The sequence below is a fragment of the Eriocheir sinensis genome, chromosome 52 (assembly GCF_024679095.1).
Source record: "Eriocheir sinensis breed Jianghai 21 chromosome 52, ASM2467909v1, whole genome shotgun sequence".
In the NCBI taxonomy this organism is placed as follows: Eukaryota; Metazoa; Arthropoda; class Malacostraca; order Decapoda; family Varunidae; genus Eriocheir; species Eriocheir sinensis.
The window spans coordinates 6,841,772-6,857,542 of NC_066560.1; the positions used below are offsets into that span (position 1 = coordinate 6,841,772).

At 44.7% G+C, this 15,771-nt stretch overlaps 1 protein-coding gene across 7 annotated transcripts in view; it reads left to right on the forward strand.

Annotated features, from left to right (window-relative positions):
* The window catches only part of LOC126982994 (vascular endothelial growth factor receptor 1-like), a 60,207-nt gene that overhangs the window by 42,749 nt on the left and 1,687 nt on the right, over positions 1-15,771 (forward strand). For all 7 annotated transcript variants that reach the window (XM_050835387.1, XM_050835391.1, XM_050835392.1 and 4 more), the window contains 18 exons: positions 579-704; positions 1,496-1,696; positions 2,069-2,232; positions 2,475-2,593; positions 5,244-5,305; positions 6,544-6,759; positions 7,238-7,366; positions 7,823-7,947; positions 8,596-8,703; positions 10,081-10,239; positions 10,641-10,791; positions 11,010-11,237; positions 11,695-11,857; positions 12,268-12,506; positions 13,157-13,293; positions 13,613-13,735; positions 14,086-14,297; positions 15,448-15,553. In XM_050835387.1, the coding sequence (XP_050691344.1) occupies positions 579-704; positions 1,496-1,696; positions 2,069-2,232; positions 2,475-2,593; positions 5,244-5,305; positions 6,544-6,759; positions 7,238-7,366; positions 7,823-7,947; positions 8,596-8,703; positions 10,081-10,239; positions 10,641-10,791; positions 11,010-11,237; positions 11,695-11,857; positions 12,268-12,506; positions 13,157-13,293; positions 13,613-13,735; positions 14,086-14,297; positions 15,448-15,553 (2,768 nt within the window). The remainder of the gene's footprint in view (positions 1-578; positions 705-1,495; positions 1,697-2,068; positions 2,233-2,474; positions 2,594-5,243; positions 5,306-6,543; positions 6,760-7,237; positions 7,367-7,822; positions 7,948-8,595; positions 8,704-10,080; positions 10,240-10,640; positions 10,792-11,009; positions 11,238-11,694; positions 11,858-12,267; positions 12,507-13,156; positions 13,294-13,612; positions 13,736-14,085; positions 14,298-15,447; positions 15,554-15,771) is intronic.

A 15,771-nucleotide genomic window follows, 5' to 3' on the forward strand; every position in this document is an offset into this window, starting at 1 on the left:
ATGGTGCAGAAGCCTTGTCGAGTTTCCCCTAGGCTCAGGAAACTACCTATTGAAATACCCTTAAGAGACTCTAAGAAAGCCTGATCAAATGTGAATGTGAAAGCCCTGAAATGTTTAAGAATACAGGCTTATGGTGCGACTCAGCCGTGAAGTCAGTTTGGGCGGGTCCCGCTCGGGGAATTCCCTGGCCATAGCGCTATTCAGAAGTATACAGAATATGTGATGCACAACTTCCAATAATACGTAGATGACATATGAATGAGAGAGTGATGTATTGGGGGCGATCTGGCAGCGCTGTGAATAGGTTAGGACCCAACCCAAACTGACTTCATTATTGTGTCGGACTGGTCGGTATTCTGAGACACTTTCTTCTCTTACATCAATTATTTTTAACTGCTGAAAAAGAGGTTAAACACGTTCCCATCAGTGTTTCTTTACGTACGTGGCAGAGAAAGGGTCAGACTCACGAAAGGGTCATAAAGTTACCCCGACTAAAGCCTTGTCAAATACGTGTGCTTGGGCGTCGATGGTTCTAGAAAATTACCCCATAGCTATTTCCCTTGCCTCCACCCCTGCAGCAAGGGACGCCGCCTACATTAACGACACCCTCTACCACCCCAACGTAACGGAGAAGGCGAATCCGGTGGAGTGGGAGATCATCTACATAGCCCACCCGGAGCCGCACTTCAAGTGGATGAAAGATGGTACGTACGACCTGGCCTCAAGGCAACACAAGGAGAGAAGTGATACAATGGTACGCAATGCAGAATAGAACAATGCCAAGGAACATCTTTTTCACACACACACACACACACACACACACACACACACACACACACACGCACACACACACACACATACACGTGCCAAATACCGCCGCGAGTTGCAAAGTTTTGAGTTCGTCTATTCAACTTTTTTTCCTTGTTATCTGAATCAAGCAATCTCAACCCCCTCTAGACTTACGCGGCGAAAACATGTGCACTAACACGACATTTAACATATCCAAACTTTTGTAGACTCCAGAAATCATTTCTCTTACTGACACAAACGTCACCTCATTGCCTACACGTCTCCATCATGATTATCTCCCTTTAGTCAACACATCTTTCTATGCGTATGTCCCCAATTTCTCTCTCTCTCTCTCTCTCTCTCTCTCTCTCATCTTCCCAACCATGTCACTCTCATCTTTTCAACCAGGTCACTCCCATCTTTTCAACCAGGTCACTCCCATCTTTTCAACCAGGTCACTCCCATCTTTTCAAACCAGGTCACTCCCATCTTTTCAAACCAGGCCACTCCCATCTTTCCAATCAGGTCACTCCCATCTTTTCAAACCAGGTGAGTCACACCTTCCAACCTCTCGTTATTTAACCCTATCTTCATTTCCAATGAAGGGTATAGCAGGGAAGGAACTGGGTTGGTTCATTAGATACAGTTGAAAAGGAAAGACTGTAAGAGTGTAGTTTATCGTGTACATTCTCTCCCTCTCTCCCAGGTAAAGTTCTGATTGACTCGAAGATCCCAAATTCACGAGACCAGTCAAGTAACTATAAATTCAACTGGTCACGGCAGGATGGAACCCTTAACCTCTCCCTCCATGGTCCAAAGCTGACAGACAATGGCAAGTACACGGTGGAAGCCACTCTGCCCGGCACCAACATCTCCACCCAGACCACTATGTACCTCATGATCCCAGGTTGGTAGACTGGACATAAACACACACATATACACACCCGGGGGATTTGTGTTTGTTTTTTACCCCTCCTTTTTGTGGGGTAAATATGATGCTCGTTGGTATAATTAATTTTTTTTTTTTTTTGGGGGGGGGAGTAATGTGGATTTTCTTCTCTATTACTTTTGGGGGGATATCCAGACGTGGTCATGTCGTTCAAAATCTGTCGTTCTGTTATTATTATTATTATTATTATTATTATTATTATTATTATTATTATTATTATTATTATTATTATTATTATCACCATCCTCATCCATATGCACCCACGTGGTCCTCATCCTCATCTTCTTTTCTTTCCTCCTCCTCCTCCTCCTCCTCTTCCTCCTCCCACAGGCAAGCCCGAGGACGTGGAGATCCAGAGCATCCACGCCCAGAGCCCCCCCGACACATACATGTACAGGGAGGAGGAGAAGTTTAGTCTGGCGTGCTCGGCGGTGGGCTATCCGAAGCCAAGCATCACCCTCCGTTTCACCCCCTTCAACCCCAATGCTACGGAGGTATATGTTTGTGTGAGAGGGGGATGTGTTGAGTGTAATGCGTGTGTTTCGAGTGGAGGGGAGCCGGGGCTAGTTGCATACAGGGGTAGGTTGATACGCTGCATTTTTTTTTAAGTTATCGTGTGTAGTTTTTCATGGGGCAGCAAAATGCGGAAATTATAGCAACTAGCCCCGATCTCCCCTACTACGTTTGTCTCTGTGCGTGGCGTGTGTTCTGAGCGGCTGTTTCACGCCTCCCGCAGGGCCCTCAAGGGTTCAACCAGGTGAAGGTGGACAGCGGCATGGACGAGGACAAGACCAAGAGCGTGGTGAAGCGGACGATGCACTGGATGGGCGTGGCGAAGGAGCCCGGATGGTACCAGTAAGTGTGGACGCCTCACTGTTCTAAGAACATAAGAACACAAGAACACAAGAACGTAGGAGTCTGCAAGAGACCGGTAGGCATGTACGAGGCAGCACATTTGAACCTAATCTCCCGTGAATCTAACCCCACCTAATATCACTGTCCTTGAATTTATCTAATCAATTTTCGAATGCGACAATTGTATTGGCACTAACCACATGACCGCTCAGCCTGTTCCACTCATCTACCACTCTGTTAGTAAACCAATTTTTGCCTATGTCCCTGTTGAATCAGAATTTATCCAGTTTAAACCCATTACTATGTGTCCTACCCGGTTCTTTTACCGACAGAACCTTATGAATATCCCCCTTATTAAAGCCCTTCATCCATTTATAAACCTCGGTCATGTCTCCACGTACCCTTCGCCTTTCTAGAGAATGCAAGTTTAACTGTTTGAGTTTTTCCTCGTATGGCAAGTTCCGTAACCCTTGAATCATCTTAGTCATCCTCCTCTGCACCGATTCTAACATTTTGATATCCATTCTGTAGTAAGGTGACCAGAACTGAACCGCATAATCAAGATGAGGTCTAACTAATGCTAAATATAGTTTGAGGAAGACTTCGGCGCTTCTGTTGCTTACGCTCCTTGAAATAAATCCCAGTGCCCTGTTTGCTTGATTTCTAGTTTGAATGCATTGTGTCCTTGGACGGAGATCAGAGCTCACTAAGACCCCTAAATCCCTCTCGCACCTAGACCTGCTTATGGGAGTGTCATTTAAGCAATAGTTATGTGAGGGGTTATTCCTACCTACACTCAGAATACTGCACTTCCCTACATTGAACTCCATCTGCCATTTATCCGCCCAGTCATACAATCTGTTTAGTTCATCCTGGAGAATACTAGCGTCCTGATCCGACTCAATTACTCTACTGATCTTGGTATCATCAGCAAACTTACTGACATCACTACTAATTCCTGTATCTAAGTCATTGATATAACAAAAGTGGACCTAATACCGAACCTTGTGGGACCTCACTCATAACACAGCCCCAGTCAGATCTTCTACCACTGATTTGCACTCTTTGCTTCCTATTGCTAAGCCACGCCTTGACCCAGTTCAAAACTTTACCCTCTACTCCGTGAGCCTGTAATTTAAGCAACAGCCGGTGGTGAGGAACTTTGTCAAACGCTTTACTAAAATCAAGATAAATTACATCATAATTTTCATCTCTGTCTACCGCCTCAAATACTTTATTGTAGAAGGACAAGAGATTGGTGAGGCATGACCTACCCTTCGTGAACCCATGCTGCGAGTCGTTAATTAAGCTATGTTTATCTAGATGCTCCCGAATGTTCCTGGCTATCATGGACTCCAGCATCTTGCCTATAACCGATGTTAAGCTAATTGGGCGATAGTTGTAAGCAGCTGACCTGTCCCCCTTTTTGAAAATCGGCGTTACATTAGCTGCTTTCCAAAGGCTGGGCACATAACCAGTATTTACCAACATCTTACAGATGTCGGTTAGTGGGTCACTGAGAACATCCTTGCATTCCTTTAATACTCACGGAAATATCTTGTCAGGACCTGGCGACTTATTCTTCTTAAACTTATCTATCTCATCCTGGACTACTTGCCTGGTAATGATTATATCCCTCAATATGTCGCCATACCCGCCCTCGTATACCTGAACCCTTTCCGGAATAGTCGTTCGATCCTCTTGTGTGAATACTGAAAGGAAGTAGTCATTCAACAATGTGCTCATATTTTCGTAATTTTCAACTAGCTCGCCTGTTTGCTTTCAGCGGTCCAATTTTCTCCCTTGTTTTTGTTCTATACATCTGAAAGAAGCCCTTTGGATTACTTTTCGCCTCTTTTGCTATTTTAATCTCGTAGTTCCTTTTTGATACCCTGATGTTTTTTCTTCACTAATCTAGATAGTTCGACATACCGGCCCCTGAGATGTGTTTCACCATTCTCTATTTTCTTTTAAATTCCCTTCTTTAAACCTATCTCGTGTTTTGGCCCACGAGTCATCCACTTAGGGTCATTGTTTTCTTTTCTAAGTGTTCGCTGGAGTATATGCTGTTCCTGCCCCTCTACTATTACTCTAACTAAATTATTGTAAATTATTTCTACCTGGTTCTCCAAGCTCTCCAACCCACAGTTCTGGCCCTCATGAATCCCTAAATTTTCCCAGTTTACCTCTTCAAGATGTCTTCGAAGCCCCTCGAAATTTGCTCTTCTAAAATCTGGCACCAACACTGGGTTTGGTTCGCGGGTTACCGCTCAGTCTAAGCTAAAACGAACCGTTATGTGATCACTATTTCCTAACTCTTCTCCCACCTCCAACTCACGTATCAAGTTCCCATTATTAGTTAGGACTAAGTCTAAAATATTATCTCCTCTGGTAGGCTCAGTAACTACTTCCTTAAGGAAATTATCTTGTATAACTTTAAGAAAATCCTCGGCTTCCAGGTCATCCACTAGGTCTTTCCAGTCTATATCCCTATGATTGAAGTCCCCCATTGCGCAGACATTCTTCTTCGTCTTCTTCTTCTTCTTCTTATTATTATTATTATTATTATTATTATTATTATTATTATTATTATTATTATTAATAATATTATTATCATTGTTATCATTATATAAAACCTGTTTCATTGCAGTTGTGTGGCGGAAAACGAAATAGACAACAAGAGCTCGATGAATATGTCTTTCCTAATCACGGGTAAGTATTCTCTCTCTCTCTCTCTCTCTCTCTCTCTCTCTCTCTCTCTCTCTCTCTCTCTCTCTCTCTCTCTCTCTCTCTCTCTCTCTCTCACTAAGTAACTCCAAAACAGTTCTCCAGGCGGCCAGAGTGTGGAACTGCTTGTATAGACAATTCGGTCCATTTCTCCTCACCCCCTCTTTTATTTGTATTCACTTATTCTACAGCTGATAAAGATACTCCTATTCCTTCATTCCACTGCCAGGTACAGTTTAACTTGTGGGAAATATAGCCTCTGCAACGGCCTCCCTCTTCTTGTTTATCCTCGAGTGGTTCTTGTTCGAGGGGTTCTCTTTTCTTTACCAAAACTTAAGTAATGTGCGCCTCACTTCCTGTCTATATTACGCGCTGAACAAAGAGTAAGTTCCATATTCTTGAACGTTTCTGGCTCCCACTCCAACTATTTCCCACACAGAGAAGTTTAACCCGGTTTTCATGGGTGAGTTCCCCGTTCATGGTGCAGAATTCGTGACATGCTATCACTAGGAATACAAAACAGGTCATGAAAATCCCAGCAACTTTTACGAGGCTTTTCAAACGGGCGAACTGAGGCGCCGATACGTTCAACAATACAGACTTAACTCCTCTTAAGACACACACAGATGGGAAGTCACATTCGGCCATCTCACTCAAGCTTATTCACTCGCTCTTTACCTAGATTCTGTGTTGTCCAAAGAGTAACACCCTTCAGCACACACGCAGAGAGATGAGGAGTCACATTGGGCCATCACGTTCAAGCTTATTCACTCGCTCTTTACCTAGATTCTGTGTTGTCCAAAGAGTAACACCCTTCAGCACACACGCAGAGAGATGAGGAGTCACATTGGGCCATCACGTTCAAGCTTATTCACTCGCTCTTTGTCTATATTCTGTGCTGTCCAAAGAGTAACACCTTCAACACACACATAGGGAGTCACATTCGGCCATCTCACTTTCAAGCTTAGTCACTTTCTCTTCCTCTCTCTTTTCCAAAACTCGAGTAATATGCGGTTCCCTTCCTCTTTGTCTTTATGATCTCCTTCCAAAGAACACACACACACACACACACAGATGGGAAGTCGCATTTGGCCATCTCACTTCAGCTCATTCACTTCCTCTTCCTCTGTTTCCTTTTCCAAAACTCGAGTAATATGCGGTTCCCCTCCTCTTTGTCTTTATGATCTCCTTCCAAAGAGTAACCCCCCTCATCACACACACAGATGGCGAGTCACGCGCGCCTATCTCCCTCAATCTCATGATCGACGGGGAGGTGCGTGGAGGGACGGACATCGGGTCGGCGGTCGAGGTGGTGGAAGGGGACGACATGACGCTCACCTGCCGGGCCAACAAGCAGGTAACCAAGCCCCCGCTCACATGGAAGCTGGACAACGCCGAACTCAGTGCCAAGAAGAGCGAGTGGGGCATCGAAGTGCATGGTACGGACTTGTGGCGTCGTGAACTTGTGGTTTGTTGACTGATGTAGATAGTAGATATTAACTCACTGACCTAAGAACGAGTGGGGCATGGAAGTGAATGGTACGGCTTGTGGAGTGGTAGTTTATTAATAGATATAGATAGATAGGTAGAGAGATGGATGTAGATAAAAAGTGATAGATAACTTGCAGATATAGACAGTATATATTAACAGCCCCTTGATATACATTGAAATATGAAGCAAATATGGCACTAAATGGTATGAATTCGCTGGTGTGTTTTGTTCATAGCGAGATACAAAACGTAGAAATGAACACCACCTTGAAACACAGTGAAATATCCATATAACAAAACCCACGTAGTACTTAATATCATAAAAATGCTGTACTATGTGTTTTCAGTTCATTTTATCTCTTTTTCTTGTTATAATTATTTATTTGCTATTCTTTTTTTTGTGTGTGTGTGTCTGTGTGTGTGCAGAGGCGGTGACACGCTTGTCCTTCCTCTCGACGGTGCGGGCGAAGAGTCTCAAGCTGGCGTCAGGTAGCTTCACGCTCACCTGCGCGGACAAAACCAATCGCAACACTTCAGTCACCTTCCGCGTGAAAGGTGAGTCGGTTTTCCTCTCCCGCCGATCTAGCTGTCGATATGATGTCCCCTTTTTGCTCTTCTTGTTCTCGTTTTTGTCTTCCTCTCTTTCTCCTAATCGCCTTTTTCTTTTGTTTTCTTCTTTTTCCTCCTCCTCAGCCTCCTCTTATTACTATTATTTTTCTTATTCTTCTTATTGTCACTCGTCTTTCTCCTCCCACTGTTTCATTTTTGTTTTATCTTATTCAGCAGCTTTCTTTTCCTTTTTCCCTTCTTCCTCACCTCCATCGCCTCCTCCTCCTCCCCAACCTCCCCCTCCTCCTCCTTCTCCTCCTCCTCCAGACAAAACAAATACACCATGTTGATCTCTCCCTCGTAGTCTTTCAAAAATTCAAATCAACAAGACACTGGCAAGACACGTGTATTAGTTAATTTAAGTCGTCATCCGTCACTGCAATAAACTTCCCCTTCCCGCAGCGATGCAGAAGCCCACGCTGATAGGCCCGGCCCAGAAGAAGAGCTACGAGAAGAACAAGAACGAGAACCTGACCCTCATGTGCCCGGTCAGCGGTACCCCTACCCCAAAGGTCGTCTGGAAGAAGGTGTGTGTGTGTGTGTGTGTGTGTGTGTGTGTGTGTGTGTGTGTGTGTGTGTGTGTGTGTGTTCTTTATCGGTATCAGATAAAGCAAGAGCTGAAAAACAAACGAAACAAAAAAGAAATACAGATACAAAGTGTCCTCAAAACGGTGCTAAAAAAAAAGGAAGAAAAAAAAAAAATAGGAATGTCAGAAGTGAAATAATGGTCAAAGAGAAGGATCAAAATACAGGTTCACGACGTGTTTTGATGTACTCTCCTCTCGAATATACTGACACGACCCATCTCTCTATTTACCCATCTATCAATCAATCTATCTATCTATCTATCTATCAAAAAGGATCAAAATAGAAGTTCACGACGTGTTTTGATGTACTCTCCTCTTAAATATACTAACAGGACCCCTTTCTCTATCTATTTAACTATCTATCTATCTATCTGACTAACTGTCAATCAAAGAAGAACAAAAAAATACAGTTTAACGCCTTTTGATTTTTTACACAGGAAAGGAAGCAGCTCAAGGACATAAAAAGTGTAGGAAAAAAAAGTCCGCTATACGCTGCTCCTAGAAAAAGATAAGAGTGATATATACTAACAGGACCCATTTCTCTATCTATTTAACTATCTGTCTATCTGTTTGTCTGTCTCTCTCCAGGACGGCGTGACGCTTAAGGAGGATACCAGGTATAAGCTAAAGGATGACAACCAGACACTCTCCATTCCGATCTTGCTTGCCGCTCACAACGGGAAGTACACTTGCAAGGTATGAAGCGAGTCGGACCGCCTACCAACTGTATTTTTCTTGTATTAATCATGTATTTTCTCTTCCCGTATTTTTTCTCTTCCAGTTTTATTTTTTTCTTCCCGTATTATTTTTTCTCTTCTCGTATTATTTTTCTCTTCCCGTATTATTTTTTCTCTCCCTTTTTTTCCTCTTCCCGTATTATTTTTTCTCTTCCCGTATTATTTTTTTCTCTTCCCGTACTTTTTTCTTTTACTTTTTTTCTTCCCGTATTATTTTTCTCTCTTTTCGTATTATTTTTTTATCTTCCCGTATTATTTTTTCTCTTCCCGTATTATTTTTTCTCTTCCCGTATATTTTTTTTCTCTTCACGTATTATTTTTTTTCTCTTCCCGTATTTTATCAAGTATTATTTTTTCTCTTCCCGTATTATTTTTTCTCTTCTCGTATTATTTTTTTTCTCTTCCTGTATTTTATTAATCTTCAAGTATTATTTTTTCTCTTCCCATATTATTTTTTTTATCTTCCCGCGTTGTTTTTTTTCTCCTCCCGTATTATTTTTTTCTCTTCCCGTATTATTTTTTTTCTCTTCCCGAATTATTTTTTTCTCTTCCCGTATATTTTCTCTTCCCGTATTATTTTTTTCCCTTCCCGTATTATTTTTTTCTCTTCCCGTATTATTTTTTTTCTTCCCGTATTTTTTCTCTTCACGTATTATTTTTTTCTCTCAGTATTATTATTCTCTTCCCGTATATTTTTTTTCTCTCCATATTATTTTTTTTCTTTTCCCGTATTATTTTTTATCTTTCCGTATTTTATTTCTCTTCCCGTATATTTTTTTTATCTTCCCGTATTTTATTTCTCTTCCCGTATTATTTTTTTCTCTCCCCGTATTATTTTTTTCTTTTCCCGTATTATTTTTTCTCTTCCCGTATTATTTTTTTCTTTTCCCATATTTTATTTCTCCAAGTATTATTTTTTTCTCTTCCCGTATTACTTTTTTTCTCTTCCCGTATTTTATTTATCTTCAAGTATTATTTTTTCTCTTCACGTATTATTTTTTTTATCTTCCCGCATTGTTTTTTTCTCCTCCCGTATTATTTTTTTTTCTCTTCCCGTATTATTATTTTTTCTCTTCCCGTATTATTTTTTTTCTCTTCCGGTATTTTTCTTATATTTTCCTTCTCCTCCTCCTCCTCCTCTACTCCTCCACTCTTTCTTGTCCCTATCCTCATCCTGAATAAATGCTTTCTATTTTTTTTTCATTCTCTTAATCTATTTATCTACCTATCTATATATCCATCTCTGTATCTATCTTTGTCTAAATATCTACCTATCCGTCTATCTATCTATCTACCTATTTATCTATTTCACACCCTCCGTCGGCGCCTCCTTCAGGTCAGCAACAGGGCGGGCGAGTTCTCCGAAGACTTCGATGTCGTGGTGCGAGACCCGGAGGACCAAAAGACTGTGGTCATCCTGGCCATCGTGGGCATCCTCATCGCGGCCCTACTGGTGCTCAGCGTGTTCTTCTGCAGGAAAATCTACCAGGCCAGGGTGAGCATGAAAAGGAGGAGGAGGAGGAGGAGGAGGAGGAGGAGGAGGAGATGATGATGATGTTTTTGGAATGTCGTGTGTTCCCATTCTCTTCAAACACATACGCCATTATTCTTAAACGTCTCGGTACCGCAATTCGCCTGTTTGAAAAGCCTCATGAAGACGTTACTGTGCTTTTCATGGACTGTTTAGTGGTCCCCGTGATAGTTTTACCCGACTTCTGCACCTTGAACGGGAAAATCACCCATGAAAGTCCGGTTAACCTCCTCTGTGGCCTTGGCAAATAGTCGTAGTGGGAGCCCGAGACGTTTAAGAATCTGGACCATAAACAATACCATTACCAGCATCACCTCCGCTCTTCCATTCTTCGTCTAAACTCTTTCTCCCTTTATTGCCGACAGAAAGAGACGCTGAACCTGCAACTCCGGGACCAGAAGCTGTTCAACGATGGTGACCCGAGCAGCCTGAACCCCGAACTCTCGCTGGAGCAACAGGCGGAGCTGCTGCCCTACAACACCAAGTACGAGGTATCCAGGGACTCCATCATTTTCGGTGAGTAGTAGTGGTAGTAGTAGTAGTTTTAGTAGTAATAGTAGTAGTAGTAGTAGTAGGAGGAGGAGGAGAGCAGTACCCAAATCTTCCACAGCGACAAAACAACTCCCAATATAAGCAGACTTTATACGCCTCAACAAACTAACGCGACGGAGATACACACCGGAGCCCCGAGCAGCTGTGACACATGCTCTCAACTTCACTTTCTTATTTCACAGACAAGTTGCTGGGCTCGGGAGCCTTCGGGAGGGTGCACCGCGCCACGGCCCTCAACCTGCTGCCCGGCGAGGCGAGGACCACCGTGGCCGTCAAGATGATGAAGTCCCGGACAGACACGGCGCAGCTCAAGGCCCTGCGCTCTGAGGTCAAGATCATGATACACATCGGACGGCACATCAACATCGTCAACCTCCTGGGGGCGTGCTCCAAGGACCTCGCCTCCAGAGGTGTGTGTGTGTGTGTGTGTGTGTGTGTGTGTGTGTGTGTGTGTGTTACATAATATAACACGTATAACGTTTTAAGGTCAGTGTAGGAGAAACGTTTTATAATTATGGACAAGGCTGTAAGGCAGGTAAGGATGTAGGTAGAAATGTAAGCAGTAAGGGTGAGGATGTAGGTAAGGATGTGAGGTAAGTGGCATGCATATATAATATGCTGCTCAATTCCTCTCACAATGCCTACAAACAAAGTTCCGCGGTGAATATCGGTGCACGGATTCTGGCGCAGAGATTATCCGCGCAGACTAGGTAAGGTCCGGAGGTTTAAGGCTGACCGAAATGTTTGGGAGTGTCCGCTGATTTTGCACCGGCACCGACGCTAAGAGCCACGGACACCTCAAACCCACGAATGAACTAGGCACAGGTTAAGAAACGCTGCTCAATACTTCCAACCCATTGCCAACAGGAGAGCTGCTGCTGCTAGTGGAATACTGCAAGTACGGCAACATCCTGGACTACATGCGCCGCCATCGTCGTGAGTTCGTGAACCAGATCAACGATGAAGACAAGATCGACCCGGCCTTCAACATCGAGCCGCGTCCAAGACATCGAAGTGACTCCAGTTCGAGGTGGGTTAACACGTTCGTACCGTTCCTTCGTTCTTCGGCTATTTGCTTCCTCCATTTTTCGTCTTCCTCACTCTATTCTGTGTTCAGTTTGAGGTGGAGTTATGTTACTTATAAAATGGATATATAAATAGATAGATAGAGCGAGAGACTAAGGCCCATATTCTTAAAGCAGTTCGGCGCCCAAGCAGGCTACACCCATTAAACAATGCTTTCGTAGGAGTTGTGGGCATTTCCATGGGCAGTTTCATGACCTTGGTGGCAGTTTGACAAAGTTTCTGTACCATCAACGTGAAAGAAACACATATAAGAACCCGATCCATCTCCTTTCGGCCTTTAGAAATGATGTGAGAGGCGGAGGCGTCTGAGAACACTAACCTAACTAACTAACCAACAAACTCTACTCCACCCAGGAGTCGCGGTTCTCGAGGCCTCAAGTACGCCCACCTCAACTTCCACCAAGACAACGTGTTCTACGGCCACGACCAAGCTGCAGAAGGGGCCACGGTGACGCCCACAAACCTCCTCCCTCCTCCTAGGTTCAACGGCGAGGCTGGCGGTAGTGGCGGACGGTCCTTCAGAGCCAGGACCCTCTCAGCCTCCTCCGGCACTCACCAAATGGCCTCCGATAACAGCCTCATGCCCGCCAGTGGTAAGGGTGCTGGTGTTGCTAAACTGGTTGCACTCTAATCACCAGCATTTGTAAATGGGGACAGCTGCGTCATGTTCCTCTTCAGGCAATGTTGTGACACGTTCCTCCTGATATATCCTGGGTCACAGGGGAATGCAATCTAGTACACACTGAGGTTTCCTTTTTCATTAACATGTTATTAATGAAGGAGTCACTGAAGAATGTCTTGTGTGTTTGTTCTGGTTGCGTTACTGGTGCTGGATCTCTACACTGTCATGGTTATTCACAGTTTCGAGGTGCCAGCTGCAGCCTCCCTCGTTTACACCTAAATTACCAACATCGTCCTCCCCCCAATACTTTTCCCCACTAACTGGCTAACACCAGCCTCTTCCAAACCTCTTTCCTCACATCTCCCATAGAATGGAATAGTTAAGACAGGGTAACCAGGGTTCTTCAAAGGATGGGTGTGCCTCTTAGTACCTTCAAGGGGCTTTCAAATTGGGCATGATGATAATGGCAATAAAAAAGACAAAACAAGAGTCGCAGTGAGGAAAGTGTCAGGAATGCTAAGTTAAGGTCCGGCCTCTCTCTTGCGCGTGACATCACAAGTTCCAATACGATTTCGAGTCTACTTTTCAATACAATTGACTGACGCCAAGCAACTTACGCAGAGACAAGTGCCGGGACCTCCGACGGCTATCTGAGCGCCATGTCCCTGACAGGAGGCCAGGCCCCCCTCTGCTCCATGGACATCCTCGGCTGGGCCTACCAAATCGCCAAGGGCATGGAGTACCTCGCGTTCAAGAAGGTAAGGAAGGAACAACGCAGAATATTGGAGAGAGAGAGAGAGAGAGAGAGAGAGAGAGAGAGAGAGAGAGAGAGAGAGAGAGAGAGAAGGGAGAGAAAAGGGACATACAACACTACCGGAGTGGCCAGTAATTGTGCATGGATAGGTATGGGAAGAAAAGTGAGTAGGAAGGAAGGAAAGTGGGTAGATAGAAAGATGAAATAGGTGATGGGTGGTCTCGGGAGTGTCATGCATGTCTCTCTCCTTTGTTTGCTTGTACTCTTACCAACTTTCCCACCACCTGTTCTGCCCTCCCGTCACCTGTTCACCCTTCCCCCAGGTGCTCCACGGTGACCTGGCCGCAAGGAACGTTCTGCTGGCCGAGAACAACGTGGTCAAGATCAGTGACTTCGGCCTCGCCAAGGACATCTACAAGAACAAAAACTACAAGAAGACGGGCGACGTACGTATGTCTTGACCACCTAACCTGCGTGCTAACCTGCCTCCCTGCCTGTCTGTCTGTCTGTCTCTGTCTGTCTGTCGTCGTTTCTTATCTATTTTTTTTCTTTCTCTACATCCTATTTGCTTCTACTTCTTTTCTTCTTGTCCTTGTTTTTCGTCTTCTTTTTCTTCTTTCCCCTCCTCCTCCTCCTCCTCCTCCAGTTCTTCCTTTTCCTTGTCCTCAAATTAGGTTTTGTTGAATGCTCTTCTATGTTTCCTCCTCCTCCTCCCCATCATCATCATCATCATCATCACCATCATCATATCCACCATCACCACCACCACCCTGTCTCACGCCCCCGCTGCCCCCAGGGTCCCGTGCCGGTTAAGTGGCTGGCCGTGGAGTGTCTGCGGGACGGGGTGTTCTCTACGCAGAGCGACGTCTGGTCCTTCGGCGTGGTGATGTGGGAGATCTTCAGCCTCGGCCAGATTCCCTACTCCTGCAGCGATTTCGACGAGAGCTTCATCCTCAAGCTGGAGAAGGGCGTGCGTCTGGAGCAGCCGCGCTACGCCACCTACGGCCTGTGAGTGTCCACAAAACCTCGAGGTCGCCTTCTTAAAGGCTACCGATTCTTACATCAATCATTTATATAGGCCAAAAAAGAGGTAAAATGCCTACCTATACCTACGGCCTGTGAGTGTTCCCAAAGCCTCGAGGTCGCCTTCTTAAACGCTACAGATTCTTACAGCAATTACTTCTAAAGGACAAAAATGAGGTAGAGGGCGTTTTCATGTGTGTTCCTTTAGAGTTCATGGTACAGAAGCCTTGTCAAATTATCACCGGGGTGAGAAAAACTACTCCTGTTAAGGCAACAACTCCTACGAAAGCCTTGTCAAGTGGGTGTGCTTGAGCGACGAAATGTTTAATAACATGAGTTTAAAGGTCATATCCTTAAACATTTCAGCTCACAAGCACATATCTGACAAGGCTTTCGTAGGAGTTTGAGCATTTCCAGGGATGGTTTTATGCCCTGGTGGCAGTTTGCCCCTTCTTCTGTATCATGAACCTCCAAAAAACACGAATTAGAGCCCGATTGATCTCCCTTTCGGCCTTTGGAAATAGTTGATGTGAGGGGTGGAAGCGTCCGAGAATAACTGGCATAGAATAGAACACTTTGGCCAACTCTGTCACAGGCGCCATCTCGTTACCAAAGGAGCCGCGCGAAATTCAAATTGATGATGATACAACCGTCTTTTTGTCTTCAAGGTATCGTCAGTATCTCGAAGAAGTACCTAGAGCACACACACAAAAAAAATAATAATAATAATGTAGACGCATCAATTTGGATTTCGCGCGGCTCGTTTGGCAACAATATGGCGCCTGCGATGAAATTGGCCAACTCTCCTATTCTATGGCTCTGTGTTCCTGCGTGTATTCATTTGATGCCGTGGTCCATATTCTTAAACGCATCGGGCTCCCATTACGACAATTTCGCAAGGCCACAGAGAAGATTAACCGGGTTTTCATGGGTGATTTTCCTGTCCATGATCCAGAAGTCGTGTGGAATTACCACCAGCGCCAAAAAACAGTCCATGAAAACCTCAGCAACTTCTACGAGAGGTATTTCAAACAGGCAAACTGAGGAGTCAAGACGTTAAAAATATGGGATTCTCTGCTTAGTAATAATAATAACAGAAGTAACAATAATGATAACAATAACATTCACAACCCAGGTACCGCTTGATGCTGAACTGCTGGAACAGCGACCCAATGGAGCGCCCGTCCTTCACCGCCCTCGAGGCCAACCTGGGGGACATGCTGGGCGAGGCGCAGCGGCAGGTGGGTCAGGGGGCAGAGCGCGGAGAGTTATTAGGGACGGGGTCACTACGGGGGGAGGGGGGGATTAAGCGGGGCACGGGGTCACTGGTGTGGGAGTTTAAACGTCACAAATGAAGCAACTAAAGTTGACCTGTGATGATATAAGCTGACCCCCACCCCTATACACACACACACACACACACACACACACACACACACACACGTACGCACACACTAAC